Genomic DNA, 14,147 nt, shown 5'->3' with positions numbered 1-14,147 from the left:
TGCGCGATGGAAGCTACTTCCGGTTCCGGCCGCGCAAGGATCCAGTCACGACGATGATGCTGGAGGAGGAGGAGGAGGAGGAGGCGCACGCGGAGGCGGTGGCACGCTGGCAGGCCGGCCTGGCGCGACTCGTCAGGGACCCGCTCCTCTGCGACCTCCCGGCGCAGGTCAGTGGCCGAGGGGGGCGGGGGACGCCGTAGCCGGCAGTTCACGTGCCGCATGCGCGCTGTGTCCTGCAGGTGACCCCCGAGGAGATCTGCTCGCAGGTGGCGCTCGAGTACGGCCAGGCGATGACGGTGCGCGTGCGCAGAGTCGACGCCCCCGAAGTTCCCATGCGTAAGTCGCTGGCGGGACGGGTGGGAGGAGGCGGTGCGCCCCCTTGCGGCCGCCGCAGGGACACCCAGCTGCTCCTCTCCCGGCAGCCGTGGTTGTGGTGCAGAGCGCGAGCGTGCTGGAGCTCAAGAAGGCGCTGCGGCGGTTCGTGCAGCTGCGGCAGGAGCGCCAGGGCGGCGCGCGGCACATCAGCTGGTGAGCGCGGGCGCTGCGGGCGCTGCGGGCGGGGGGTGGGGCTGGCTGGGGAAGCCCCGTTCATCGCCGGCCCGCTGCCCCGCAGGAGGCACGTCTGGCGGACCTACAGCCTGACCTTCGGCGGAGAGAAGCTGGCGGACGACCGCAAGAAGCTGCGGGAGTGAGTGGCGTCGCGAGGCGGGAGGCTGTCTGGGGAAGGTGCCGGTGGGCTTTGTGCGACCAGCCCAGCTCCTCTCGTCTTCTGGGGAGCGGGCAGAGCACCCACCGCCTCGAGGTGACCCCCTCGCCTGCCTCTGCCGCTTCTAGGTATGGGATTCGCAACCGGGACGAGGTCAGTTTTGTGAAAAAGCTCCGGCAATAAACTCGCAGGCAAGTGCACCCTCTCGTCCCTTCCTTTGGCTGCTGCCCAGCCTTGCCTGGCAATGTGCCTCCTTAGCCCAGGCAGGACAGTAGCCCCAAAGCCTCAGAGCCGCTGTTTCCCACCTCAGTCAAACTTAACTGATTTTGAGGGGGATTTGGGGTCCACGAGAAAGCTTACCCTTCATTAACAGGCGACCATCCTGGTGCTCTTTGGGAATTTGTCTGACCCCTTCTGGGGTCTTTGAGTAAACCTCTTTAAAAAGGCTCTGTAGGAGGGAGCAGAGAAGAAGCCACTTCAGATCTCCTTCGGTTCTGAGAAACCCCCATAATTGGTGCTCAGTTCTGCACTTATGGAACAGCCCCCCCCCCTTTTCTTTTCTTTTCTTTTCTTTTTTTTTAAACAGTGACTGAGAATCCACATTTGAAAAGGTGCTGGATCTTTTTCTGAATACGAAGATATCAGTGAATCTGAAGCAAAGAACAGCCAGCAACATTAAAGTTTCTTAAATTGTGATAAAGTACACTTAAAGTTTTTTCTATTGAATTACCATCCATCCAGTCACACACACACACACACACACACACACACACACACACAGGTTACCTCTACACTCAGTTCCATAGTATATAGCATCAGTAAAATGTGAATCTACAACTGGCAGGGGTGGTTAACATTTTTCTTAGTATTTGATTGGTTTCATGATATCATGTGACTGTCAACTCTTAGTGACCACATAGATTTTCTTCATGATGATTTTGCATTCACAGTTACTGCCCCCTCTGCACACAGCTGCACATTCCAACAAAATATAAGCAATTCTATTTTTTACAGGAAAGAAGTTGTGCTTGACATTTGTCTATAAAGTAGCCAATAATGAAACGTGACTAAATGGTTAAAAACAATTTTTACAGGACATCAAAGTCAACTGTTGAATCAAACACAGGCAGTCTTTCATTTTAAATGTTACAATTCATCCAAGTTCAGTGTGTATGTTAGAAACTGAGTCAACCCTGAATGAAGAGCTGCTCTTTCCTTTGGGAGGCACTTGGTCAGCAATCTCAATTTTGGCACAGATACACTCCGAAACTTAGTGGAAATGTAGCTAAAACGCTACCTTCACTTTTAATCACCACCAGGGTAACAATTAAACCTCATGAAAAGGGTCGCTTTGAAACTAGCATAATAAAAATGCGGCAGCAGAAAAGGTTCAGTAAAATTGAACAAGGCACCAATTTTCTGTGTGCTGAAAGACTTCCAGTCGCCAAGATAAGGCAGCACAAGGGGGAAGCAGGGATTTTAAATTGGCTGGCAGTCTGGCAAGTAGCACCAGGCCAGCTTTGCCCAAGGCAGCTAGTGACTGCACTCCACCCCCGGTCAGTGGAGCTGCGCATCCAGGTCATACTTTTCGCAGAACTTGTCAGTGAAGGGAAGGCAGGTGAGGACCTCACACCACTGGCAGCGAATGGGGTAGAAGTAAAACAACACCACCAGTCCGGAGAGGAGCCCCACGAAAACTGACTGGAAAATGATGATCTGACACCGCTTTCGGTACAGGTCAAATTTGCCAAAGCTGATGTACGGGAGGAAGGCGAAGGACAGGAAGAGGCCACTGATAAAGCCACAGATGTGAGCAAAGTTGTCTATCCAGGGGAGGAGTCCGAAGGCAAACAGGAACAGCACAATTGCCAGTAGTTTGAAGAAGGCCCTCCAGGGCCGAGCCAGGATCTGCCAACTCTGGAAGAGCTCCACAAAGAGGCAGGCCAAGATGCCAAACTGGGAGCCTGCTGGGCCAACCTGCACAGAGGATGCGCTATTAGACAGCTGCCCTGCAGGGAAGGCTGCTTGGGTAGGTAGGTCTTACTCACACCTGGTCAAGGCCCTGGCTTGTGCTGCCAACCGCTCCGATAAGCAACGTGGGGGTGGGGCTACCTATCGGAGTGGGGGGGAGCATTTCAAGTCTTCAAGTGAGAGTTTGCGAGACTTGCCAAAATAAGACCCACCCGCCCCCAAGGGAGGCAGGAAATGCCCAGGAGTGTTCTGTCCCCAGCCCCCATCTGCTATCACCCACCCTTGCCTGGAGGATAGCAATAGTACTTAGACTTACATACCGCTTCACAGAGCTCGCTCTCAGCGGTTTACAGAGTCAGCATATTGCCCCCAACGATCTGGATGTCTCCCTGGCCCTGGTCTTCAACCTGGGACACGTTTTGCTTGGGAGGGAGGACCACCCCCCCTCCATGAGCCGCTAGTGAGACATACCTCAGCTCGGTAGGGGAGGAAGATGGCGCTGGCCAGGTTGCCTGTGATGCCGCTAAACAAGTAGATCAGGGAAATGCGGTGCCAGCCAGCCAGCTTCTCCAAGTCACGCAAGATGGTCATCTGGAAGCACACGGACACAAGGCAGTGCAGGATCCTGTCGGGCAGGAAAAAACAGCAGTGACCAAGGGGGAGAAGGACTTGAGTTCCAAGCGAGAGGGGACTGTGGCCCTGGGCTGGGCTTACCCTGCATGAAGGAACAGCGACAGCCACAAGCGGTAGACCTGATCTGGCACCTCGGGATTGAGGAAGGGGAGGAGGCCGCAGACATCATCCATGCAGTGCACCTGGCAAGACAGAGAGCAGCCAGGTCAAAGAAGGCCGCCTGCTGGAGCCAGCTAGGAGAGGGATGGGGGTACCTGGGAGCAGAGTGTGGCCTCTTCGTGGAAGTAACCATGCATGAAGGTGCAGTATTCCCGGGAGGTGATCTCACACCTGGGAGGAGAGAACCAGACGCCCAGAAGTTAAGCCGGGCTGAAGCAGCGGCAGCAGCAAATAAAATGGACTGGTGAGCATGAGCCAAGCGCTGGGGCAGCTGAGCGCCCCCAGTCCTAGAAGAGAGGTGGTCCTGGGCATCTCCCAGCAGAATGGGCTAGCCACCCCATCAGCCCTTTCAGGGCCACCCACCCTACCTTCCCTTGGTGCCGATACAGCAGGGCCGCCCAGTGATCACACAGTCCATGTGCAGGTGGTTGGTGTGGTTCCCAGCACTGTTGTTGGTGCAGATCTGGAAGAAGACAGGCAGGCCATGCGCCTCCTCCTCCTCCTCAAGAGAAGGGCCCTCTGAAGCCTCCACCCACCCCGCACTCCATGTGCAGACAGACATGGGACGACTGGCCAGAGCCAGTCACTGCTCCCTAGTTCTCCAGAAACCTACAGGCCACTTGGTGATGTCATCAGGCCACTCATGAGGGTCCATGGATGCCGGCTGCTCACACACCCTGTGGAGGGAGAGGTCCCAGGCAGCTTTATGTGTCGGATGCAACTGCAGACTCTGCCCCTGCCAACATCTGGAGCCCCACGCACGTGCCCTGCCCCCCCACAACCTACCTCGGGTCTTGGTGACACACAGAGCCAAACTTCCTCTTGCCCCCGGCCAGCAAGGGGGTGCTGGGGTGACTTGGCCACTTCACCCACACAGCCAACGTGGACTGCAAAGCAGAGGGGCAAAAATGAGCGGGAGCAGGGTCCTCAAGGGGCGCCCTGTGCCCCCTCCCCAAAAGCAGGGGACAGGCCAGTGGGAAGGATGCAGGAAGGAAGTGGGCTTACGGAACACTCCTCCTCGGCTGTCTGCACACAGCCCGATTTGTCGTTGCGCACACAGCAGGCAGAGTGTTTTTCCTTCTCCCGGGCCGTGCTGATGAAGCTGTGCACCTGCTGATCCTGTCGCATGCAAGGGGCGAACTTTGCTCCCAGGTGGATGAGAGCTTCCTGAAAGGGCGGCAGAGACTCAGCCGAAGCCCACGGAAAGACCGATACCCTGACGAGGACCTGGCCAGGACAAGGCTGAGCCCTGGAGGGACGAGGCAGGTGGGGCTGGCACTCACCGAGCTGGGCCCTATCCAGAAATTCTCTTGCTGGACATATTTCACGTTCTCATATATCCCCGGGTTTCTCAGGACCTGCCAGTAAAAAGGCCCATTAAAGGGAGGAGGAGATGGGCAGAATACCCCCTCCGGCCCCTTCAGGAGCATAAGAGGAAGGTCTCCTCAGCAGTAGAGGAGGGGCAAGCGCGCTCTAGGAGAAAGGAGACCAGGGAGGCTGGTCGGGTGCTGCCGCTCACCGAGTCCACCGTCTCGTGCTGCGAAAAGCCCACAGGAGCAATCCCGTAGATGGACACAGCCAGGATAGTGATGAGGGAATGCACAAAGGTGACCCAGTAGGTGAAGAACGGCCTGTGCGGAGGAGAGGGCGATGGGGCCATCAGGCCACAATCAATTGCTCCCCCTCCCAGGCACCCAGGCCTCCACCCACCGGTGGTCATCCATGTCCTCAATCTGCTGCTTCACAAAGCTATCGATGCGCTTGCGGTATGTCCGGTTGGTCAGCCGGCCCACCATGCCCAAGCCATAGGGACGTTTCTCTTTGGCAAAGAGTTTGCGGACAGGGACAGTGATGCGTTGGCCACGCCGCTGGAGGCCCAGGCTGACCACCTCTTGCCGCAGACGGACCTTCGGTTGCACGGAAGCCCCCTCTTTCTGTTTCCGCCAGCCACGCTCCAGGGGGCTGGAAGACAGGGGGTGCGGGGAGAACAGGCTCATTCGTCAGAAAGCAAGCGCTGGAATCTTGGACAAGTGTTCCTATACGGTGCGCTTAATTGCAGCATGCACACAGCCCCTTTTCCCCTGGTGCCTGAGTCCCAGGTGGAATGGATGGAGCCAGGTCTTCTTTTAGACGCCACCCCCGTTTCCCAACTGCAGGTCACCCTTCCAAAGGGCTGCAGCTTCTGGCACAGAAGATCACCCGAAGAGTCTCCCCCCAGGGCAATTGCAAGGGGGAGGGGGGGTTCCCTTCCTCCAGAGGACTCCGGCTCCTGTTTGTTGGCCTCTTGGTGCCTCCCCTGCAACACTCACAAGAGCAGGTGGCTCCTCTCTAGTTCACTCCGATCCAGAGCCCCCCCTGTGAGGGCTGGCTGGGCCTGCAGGGCCTTCGCCTCAGGGACCCTGAGGGCTGCTTCGGAGGGGGACTCAAAAACTTCATCGGGATATGTGGAGGGCTCTTCCGGCAGGACTCCTTCCTAGGCAAGGGAGGGAAGGCCCAGCTGTGAGCAGCTGCTGGGGCCACCAGCAGTTCCTCCCCTTCTTTTCCCCTGCGGCTCAACTCCTACCCTGGCAAAGAAGGAGGTGTCCAGCTCCTCTTCTGGGAACTCCGTGGTGAAGTCTTCCTCCAGGAAGCTGGCTGGAGTGAAGCTGCGCTGTCGCGTCCTATGCAGGGCGCCATCTCTCACGGAACGGCCCTGGCACAGAGAATTGTTCAAGAGGCAGGAAGCATGCCATCCCTCAACAGCCACGAGTGGGCCGACCCACCACAATTCATCCAGGACGTGCTGACCACTCTGCCCCAGCACCACAGAAGCGCCTAAGGATCCCACCAGGCCTTTTTCGGCTGTCCTGCTCTACTGGACCAGGATCGAGGACAGGGACTGGCCACAATGCTCCCAAGAAGTCATTCAAAACCAAGCACTTCAGCCAGCCCTGGATGGATGTCAGTGTGTTCCGCTTGCTTGTCCATTGCCAGCCCCGGGTGGAAGAGGCCGACCACAACTGCTGACCAGACCATGGATGGAGAACGCGAGGCAGGCTGCAAGCACTGGCCTACGTCTGTGCATAGAGGCAGGAGCCCCGAGGTGGGCTAGTGAGATGGCACATGCCCCTGGCGAGATGCCCCTTCCCTCTCCCTCTCAGCCCCTCACCTTCACTAGCGCTGCTGCTGCACGGAAGCTCATCTTGGCCACCGACTCCCTTTTCCGCCGCCGAGGCCAGCGACCAAAGCCAGAGCGTGAGCTAGTGAAGGAGCACAACGAGGCGGCTCCAGGCGTGGCTGGAGTGGGGGGCACGCTGCAGCCATCGCAATCCTCCGCCACTCGGAAGGCCCGTCCACGGGCCAGGGGGTCGATTATCTGACAGCAGAGAGATGGAAACGGCCCTGAAGGCAGCAGCCACGGCAGCTCCTCCACCAGCTGGGCTTCAGCAGGTATTATAGGGTCTCAGGAGGAGCTTTGGGGGGTGGGGTTATCCCAGAACTGCTCCCCATATAGTGTCTGCCATTTTCTTTAGCCTTGTCGCACCCTTATGGGAAGGTGCCCTTCCTTCCTTCCTCCTCCACAATCGTGATGCCAAGAAAGGCAGCCCAGAGGCTGCTTGCTCCATCCCACCAAAGTCATGTGACCCCAGGCTACCTACTCTCTGCATGCCAGGTGGGTAAGGGGGCAGATAGAGTGGTGGTGGGGTCTCCGTGCTGGCCAGAGAGATGTTGTCTTGGCTCGGAAGGTCCATTTCACGGAGGGCCTGAGGTTTCAGCTTTCCGTAGCGAAGGCTGCAGTGGCGCAGGCTCTTCCGTTGCCACTTCTGGGTGGCATCACTCTCCTTGCTGACCCCAAACCAGTCTGCTGTGCCCCTGATGAGAGAGTGGAGGGCCAGGAGGAGACCTCGCTGAAGCCATTAAGCCTCCCCTTCCAGCCACTGACATTGCTATATCCTTCATCTTCCAAATACTCTGGGCCCAGAGCCAGTGGTCACGGTGGGGTGGGGACTAGGGGGTAGTTGCCAGTGGGAGTGAGCTACAGAGCTTCAGTTGTTGGTAGCATCTGCAGGCCAGTGTCACGAGAGACCCTTCCTTGGCCGGCAGAATTCTCAGCCCCAGGGTGGGTGCAGCCACTCATGTGCCAGGACCAGGACCGCAGCCCAGGAGGGGGCTCAACTGGACTAAGAGGCAGCGGGGGGGATCAGGAATTGTATGTTTTCCTGCACCTCTCCTGCCTGCTGGGCAAGGGGCCTTTGGGGAATCTCCCCAGGGCTGCAGGCCAGAACAGCCAATTATGGGGGGTGGGGGTGGGGTGGGGTGTCACAGGCTGCTTGCTGGCAGCTGAAGCAGCTCTGCTGCCAGGACCCACATGCAGCTCACACGCATGCAGTCACCGGTACCTGAACAGTGTTCGGGGCAGTGACTGGCGCTTTCTCAGTGGCCTCCTGCCCACCTGGTGTCCCCGAATGGGCAGGGTCTGTGTCCTCCCACAGTGCGCCTGTCTGCTGCAAAGGAGAGAGGCCTGAATGGGGGTGGGGGGGAGGAAGGTGGCGCCGGTGCCTCTTGGCTGGGTTAGAACAACTGGCTCTTCCAGCTGGTAATGGCTGGGCAAGACGTGGAGAGAATCCCTGGCCCTCGAGGAGGGGCAGGAAGCCATGTCCCACTTGGCTGGGTTCTGTCACATCAACACCCAACCCGGGTCCCCCACAGACCGAGGAGCCACTGGAGAGCTGGGGACATCGACGCTGCCTGGTGGGTCGTCCTCTGGATCGCATGCTCCCTTGACACTGGGCACGCTGTCACTGGAGGCCCACTCCCTTGGCTTCTGCCCAGTTCTGCTTTCCTGGGCATAGGCAGAGGCACCAGGGAGCGAAGACGCCCCGTCCTTTTCGCAAGAGCCGGAAGACTGTGCAGCCCTTCTTGGGCGCGACCCTCCAGTTCCTGCCCCCCTTCAGCTGAATTTTTCAGAGCCCCCTTCCCTCTTGAGGGCTCCTTTATCGCCAGAAAAGGCCGTGGCAGAGAAAGCTGCCACCCAGCAGGCAGGGAGGACGTCCGGCAATCCAGCTGCCAGCTGTGCCACAGCAGGGACCCAGGCCAGATGTCCAGAATTGCGCCAAGGCACGGGCTCTAGGGCTTACCTCCAGATGGTCTGGGTGATGGATGCCTGTCGCTGCAGGACAGGCCGCCGTGCCTCGCTGCAGGCAGCAGGAAAGAGGCTGTTCTCGGCAGGCATGCTGACACTTCGGAGGAAGGCCTGGCGCTTCAACGGCTGTAAAGGAACAGTGCCCGGGCATCAGAGCGCTGGCAGCCAAGCGCAGAGGGCCACCGCTGAGGCCAGAGAAGCCCCCCACCCCTCCCGCCTGGAGGCTCCAAAATGGGGCGCTCCTCAGGCCCCCCAAAGAATTACCCAATCCTACAGAAGACCCACCCAGGCTTTGGGGAGGAAGGAGCGAGTCGGGTATGGCAAAAAGGCAGAGCAGAGCCCACTGCTGTCCGGCCGGGTACCTGAAGCGAGGGGGCTGGTTCCTCTGCTGCAGCCAAGAGCGGGGCAGCTGGAATGTCCAGTTTCAGCCAAGGCGGCTTTTTCCTCTGCAAGCTGCTAGAACTGTCCCGGCAGATCTCGGCCATCTCCCCTCTTCAGAAGCCCAGCCTAGAGGGGGCAGAGTTTATGGGCAAACAAACCAAATGCCGAGGCCAGCCTGCTTGTGGCCACGAGCACCGAGTCTCTTCCCCTTCCACTGGAAGGGCTGGCCAGGGACCGTCCTGTCACCCTCCAGCCACCGGAGCGTGGTGCCACGGCCTCCTAAGAGCCAGGGTCCACTGAGCTCTGGGAACAAGCCTACATTAAACGGCTGAGGCTACACTTGCCTTGAAACGAAGCTGGATTTGCCTATCTGATAGGCAGCCCTTCCAAGCCCCCGGCCTCCAAGCTCTGTGTGGAGTCCTTTGGTCTGACCAGCCAGCCTTATCAGCCGGATCAGGCAGAAAACGCAACTACCTGAGCTCGTTCCACTTTATTTATAAGGCTACACTAACAGAATTAGTCTGTAAGTGCTATTCTCCCGCCAACTCCTTTGCAGCCTGAGAAACCGGGCAGGGTCCCTCCTTCCAGCCACGGGCTCTGCTGCCCCTTCTCGGACCCTTCCCTAGGCAGCCTCTCTTCACCCCGTCTCCCACAAAGACATTTTGGGACATACCATTATACAGGGGTATAATGGTACCTGCCACCATTATCCAACCTGCCAAGGCTGAAGCCTCGGCAGAGAAGTCTCTAAGCAAGGGGGACATGACCACAGCGGCTTTTGGCCATTTCCATCCTCTTCTAGGCCAGGAGTTTCACATGAAAATGAGGAAGCAAGCAAAGCAGCCCTTCTATTCTAGGGAATGAAAGGAGGGGGACTCCCTTCCCAGAGGGATCCTGTCCTAATGGGGGCCTTCCAGCAAGCAGGGCAGGGCTGGGCTGAGAGAGCGTCCTGGAGCACCTCACCAGCCAGCTACCTTCCACTGGTCCATTTCACAGTTCCTCCTTGCCCAGGCCCCTGGCTCAGGAACGGCTGAGTGTTCTCACCCCCCTGCCTCCAAACATTAGGCTGTCTACTGCATCTGACCCTCCCTTAGCTACCCACTGCCCCACTAAGCCCACATCTGCGGCTGGGAGGGCCTCCCTGTTTCAGGCCCTAAGCCACCCCTGGCTGGGGCCTCGCTCAGTCGCCTCCTTTCCAGCTGCTTGACCCACAAAACCAGACTGTTTTGGTTTGCTGCAGGCCTTCTAAGGTTACCTCTTCCATGTTCCACACACCCACTGATGGGAGGGGTCTCCTCCCCCTCTTAGAGCTCCCTGGCCTGCCGGCCTGCCTGTCCTCTGCTGGGATTGGGTGGGAACCATTGGCCTACGACTGGTCTCTGCAACTATGCACCAAGCCAAAGAGGGAACACGGCAGGAATCAAGTCTGGATTTGCACTCAAATCCTTCACACAGCACTCCGATGGGGTGGGGGTTCACGGAGCTGTCCGCCCTCAGTGGGACTCTGGGTTGTGGGGCGCCACCCTCTTCCTTCCAGGGCAGGAGCAGCCACCCCAGGATGAGACAGTCCTCAGAACTGGGAAGTTCCCACTTTGGCCAGAACCAGAAAATCCAGTTGACGCTTCAGATTCTTTCCACAACTTCCTGGCTTTCACATTTTCTTAGGGGAGCATAGCAGCACATTTCTTACAGCTCTGCGGGAGGTGCCAAAAAATGCTGCCCTCCTTTTCTCCTAGCAACTAGCTTTCCTGCCTACAAAAACAGAAGGGTGGAGACCTTGTCATCCATGCAGGCCTCTCTCCCAGGCAAGGCCCATTCACACACACAGTTTTCCCCTCGCAAGAACAGGCCGTTCTCTGTGTTTTATTTAGAAATGCACACTTCTAAAGTGCTGCATGGGAATGTACAAGAGGATAAGACCAGCTATCTCCAGCCATGGTTGCAACCACCCACCACAAGGGCTCCTGTGGCACTCTTGCAAAAGGGTTTCCGGGCACTTTGCCCCTTCAGGAAACAATGTCAGGAAGGTAGGATCAGCTACCAAGTTCCAATGGACGCCTGGCTTCTTTTGAACTAAAAATAAATCTTTTCTGTTAGTCAAATGGGACAGAAGGTGAGGGGCACTGACAGAGACTAGGTGATTCCTTGCGGGAGAATGGACTTGTGGTGTGAGGGGCACGCTGGCAGTCAGCTCCATGTTCCTATTATATAGTTCTGGCCCAGAAGCTCTACGGCTTCCCCCTGTCCCCGTCCCCGTCCCCGTCCCCACCCTGGGCCTGCAGTCCTCTCTGCTGGAGGAGGACAAACACAGGAAGAAGGGCAGAATTCCTGTGGTTGGCCCAGCCATCTCACTGGAGGCCTTTCGGCTGAATCCTCCTCCATGACGCCAGAAGGCCCTGCAGGATGCGGGGTCCTTGCCTGTCCCCCCGCCTGATCGAGGCAGGGATCCAAAGCAAGCAGAGTCCTCCCCATCTGGACCCCCCCTCCTGTCCAAGCAAAATCTTCCTCCTTTTCCTTCACCTCCACTCTTCAGGGCTCTGGCAGGCCTTCACCTCTCCAAGACCCAGGAGAGTGCTGTGCTCACCACTCCTTTCTCTTTCTGCAGGTCCCCCGCTCTCTTCAGGGGACTTGGTTCTAGCCTCATGGCTGCCTTCCTACCTGCTCAAAACTTACATGGTGGGAGGCCCAACTAAAGTATGAAATCTTCCGGAAATTGTGTCTCCGCCTGCTTCTCTCTCTTACGGCCTGTGGCTAAGCGCAGCCTCAGCATCCTTCCACCACTGCCAAGCTGGGCATTGCTCACCTGCCCCTAGGGGGCCACGATGCCCGGTCAGTCTCTGGAGGGCAAGGCATCAGCCGGCAGAGTCTGCCCCACTTCTCCCCCCCCCCCCGTCCCCCGGGAGCTTTCAGAACTCTCCCCACCTCCCAGCTTGCCTGTCAGTGCCACTTGTAGGCTCAGCCATGGGAACTGCAGGCCACCCTTAGAAAAGAAAGGTGGGAAAGCTTTCAAGGAAAAGGATCAGCCCAGCCACATCAGAGCAAAACCTCCCTTTTGTGGTCCCAGCCCAACCGGATGCCACAATAGGAAAATCCAAGAGGGGGAGGGGAGGGGAGGGGAAGGGAGGGCTTAGCTTCTCCAGCAACTGTGGGCAGCTGCACTAAGAGGAAAAGGGCCAATTCTTCATCTGGTCCAGCCCAGCTAGGCATGACTGCCTTCCTACCTACTTCTCTGAAATAATTCAACGTACAGTTGACTGGGGCAGGGAGCAGAATTCTCTTCCTTCCCTGCCTGGTTGTGGGGCTCCCATGACCCGTAGCTCTGTGCTGTTTTCCTGCCTTTGCCTTGGGGGGAGGAGCCCCCTCATTGGTTTTAAGCCCCACCAGGGCAGATCCCTCTGCCACCTGAGCTCCACGGGTAGGAAACTGAAGGGAAGCCCAGGGCTCACACACACCCCGTCGCAAGCGTTTTCTCCTGGGCCTTCGGGACGGAAGCGCTGGGTCCCCACGGCCCCAAAACCGCCGCCGCCGCCGAAGGAGGCTCTGGCTGTGCAGGTGCTGGGAAAGCCCCACCCCAAGACTGAGAAATGAGGTTCAGCATCGGGCCGGGAGGAGGCCGCAGCTGGGGCGCCGCTGCACTCTCCAGCCTAGCTGGAACGGCTCCCAATCGGCCCACGGAACCAGCCAGCAGGAGGGCGGCGACGGCTGTGCGCTCGCGGCTTCTGTCCGCCTGCAAGGTCGAGCCGGGCCCCCAAGTTCCGCCTCCGGGTGCCGCCCGTCCTCCGCCCGGCTCGGAGGGAGAAACGGGCCGGATATTCCCCGGTAGACGCGTCCTGGCCGCCACCGCGCCGGCACACGGGTTCCCCGACACGGCCAGGCTTCCTCCCACCGCCGGAGCGCACGCCGGCAGCCGCCGCCGGGTCCTTGGAGACCGTTGGGAGCGGAAGACCCGCCGCTCACCGCAAAAGGGACAAGGCGGCCGCGGGGCCCGGCGCTTCCCTCCCGCCTCGCCCAAACTCACCGCGTGGCTGGGGCTGGCCGCCGCTCCAGCCGGGGCCGTCCAGGGAGTGCTGGCCGGGCGGCCATTCAGCGAGGAGGGCCGGCCTCGGCGCAGCCGGCCTGCAGACCGAAGGGCGGCCCGGCGCGGAAGGCGGGTCGGGCCGGGCCGGGCGTGACTCAGGCCTCAGGAATGCGCCGGAGAAGCGGCTCCCTCCGCCCGCCTCGCCTCCGCCCGGCGCCACCACGGGAAGAAAAGCGCCGCGCTGGAGTTTGGCCGGCCGGGCGGCGGGCAGGGCCGCGGCTGCCGGCGGGCGAGTTTCTCCCCCACCTTCCCTGACTAGAAAGCTGCCTGCTACCCTTCTGGCCTGGGCCTAAGCCGGGCCGCCCCCTCGGCGGCTCGGCTTAGGAGGCCGGGGCCCTTCTCGCCTGGCCGGCTAGACAGCTGCTGGCGGGGTGGGGGTGGGGCTGCTGATCCTTTAGGCCGAAGTCCTCCGGCCCTCTTCCCTCTCAGGCGGCGGCCCCGTCCTGCCCTGGAAGAGCTCTTGCCGCTGCGGGGATCCTGGGCGGCTTTGCTGGGGGCTGCTGACAGAAAGTCCTGAATCCCTCTTTGTAACCAACGCTGGGTGGCCCTCCCCATTGTAGGCAAGCTGTCCCAGTGGTGTATTAACTATGAAGCAGACTAAGCCCGTGCTTAGGGCACCAGGCCCAAAGGGGGCACCACAAAGTTGAAAATATGGCTTCATTTCTAGGGAGCGGACAACCAAGATTTGTCAGTGTTTAGGGCACCAGTGAGCCTTAATCCGTCCATCACTGGTTGTCCCTTAAGGGTGTTTGGATCTGTGTGTGTTTGTGTGTGTCTGTCCCTCCCCTCCCCTCCCCAAGGGGTTCAATATCAGCCTTTCTACCCCTGCTCCTTCCTCCCCAAATGCTGAGCGCTTGACTTTGGAGGCACCTCGTGGCCTTGGAGAGGAAGAAGGCTGCCAGCCCTCAGGCCCAGGGGTAGCTGAGCACCCAAGGAACCCATAGCACCCCCTTCTGCACCCCCCTCATATTGAGAAATGGCCAACTTAGGACACTCCTAAGAATAAGAGTTTCCTGCAGTTTGGCATCCTGTGAAGTCTAGAACTGAAAAACCAAATGAAGTCCTGCTTTCTTCTTGCTGGATTAGCTACACCACCC

General features: G+C 59.0%; 2 protein-coding genes across 5 annotated transcripts; one reads left to right on the top strand and one right to left on the bottom strand.

Moving 5' to 3' along the window:
* Positions 1 to 27: 27 nt before the first annotated feature.
* Positions 28 to 1,427, top strand: SNRNP25 (small nuclear ribonucleoprotein U11/U12 subunit 25). Of its 2 annotated transcripts, XM_026704539.2 has the most exons (6): positions 28 to 167; positions 240 to 336; positions 423 to 528; positions 614 to 688; positions 835 to 897; positions 1,293 to 1,427. In XM_026704539.2, exons 1-5 carry the CDS (start codon positions 54 to 56, stop codon positions 887 to 889), a joined length of 447 nt encoding a protein of 148 aa, XP_026560324.1. In that variant the 5' UTR covers positions 28 to 53; the 3' UTR covers positions 890 to 897; positions 1,293 to 1,427. The 2 variants fall into 2 exon arrangements, with proteins under 2 accessions (XP_026560324.1, XP_087768801.1); XM_087912675.1 differs by lacking the exon at positions 614 to 688.
* A 126-nt stretch (positions 1,428 to 1,553) lies between these two features.
* RHBDF1 (rhomboid 5 homolog 1) lies at positions 1,554 to 13,357 on the bottom strand. Of its 3 annotated transcripts, none has more exons than XM_026704511.2 (19): positions 12,991 to 13,129; positions 8,954 to 9,098; positions 8,587 to 8,717; positions 7,849 to 7,953; positions 7,108 to 7,321; positions 6,618 to 6,824; positions 6,033 to 6,161; positions 5,779 to 5,942; positions 5,180 to 5,431; positions 4,989 to 5,100; positions 4,753 to 4,827; positions 4,475 to 4,636; positions 4,256 to 4,356; positions 4,083 to 4,146; positions 3,838 to 3,932; positions 3,565 to 3,640; positions 3,392 to 3,492; positions 3,149 to 3,302; positions 1,554 to 2,683 (listed from the first exon to the last, which is right to left on the bottom strand). In XM_026704511.2, the coding sequence occupies exons 2-19, from the start codon at positions 9,074 to 9,076 to the stop codon at positions 2,264 to 2,266; spliced, it is 2,685 nt and encodes an 894-aa protein (XP_026560296.1). In that variant the 5' UTR covers positions 9,077 to 9,098; positions 12,991 to 13,129; the 3' UTR covers positions 1,554 to 2,263. The 3 variants fall into 3 exon arrangements, with proteins under 3 accessions (XP_026560296.1, XP_087768783.1, XP_026560298.1); XM_087912657.1 differs by having other exon boundaries at positions 7,849 to 7,950; XM_026704513.2 differs by lacking the exon at positions 7,849 to 7,953 and having other exon boundaries at positions 12,991 to 13,357.
* Positions 13,358 to 14,147: the final 790 nt, after the last annotated feature.

The sequence above is a fragment of the Pseudonaja textilis genome, chromosome 14 (assembly GCF_049901715.1).
Source record: "Pseudonaja textilis isolate UNSWEBS1 chromosome 14, rPseTex1.2, whole genome shotgun sequence".
NCBI classification, from domain to species: domain Eukaryota; kingdom Metazoa; phylum Chordata; class Lepidosauria; order Squamata; family Elapidae; genus Pseudonaja; species Pseudonaja textilis.
Note: the sequence above shows the minus strand (reverse complement) of the source record. Positions and strands in the feature narration are given on the sequence as shown.

Coding starts and splice junctions, on each gene's coding strand:
- SNRNP25 (XM_026704539.2), top strand. CDS start 54: ATGATGCTGGAGGAGGAGGAGGAGGAGGAGGCGCACGCGGAGGCGGTG. Junction 168..239: donor TCTGCGACCTCCCGGCGCAG/GTCAGTGGCCGA, acceptor TGTGTCCTGCAG/GTGACCCCCGAGGAGATCTG. Junction 337..422: donor CGCCCCCGAAGTTCCCATGC/GTAAGTCGCTGG, acceptor CTCTCCCGGCAG/CCGTGGTTGTGGTGCAGAGC.
- RHBDF1 (XM_026704511.2), bottom strand. CDS start 9,076: ATGGCCGAGATCTGCCGGGACAGTTCTAGCAGCTTGCAGAGGAAAAAG. Junction 3,641..3,837: donor TGTATCGGCACCAAGGGAAG/GTAGGGTGGGTG, acceptor CTCTCCTCCCAG/GTGTGAGATCACCTCCCGGG. Junction 2,684..3,148: donor TCCTCCCCTACCGAGCTGAG/GTATGTCTCACT, acceptor TCCTCTGTGCAG/GTTGGCCCAGCAGGCTCCCA.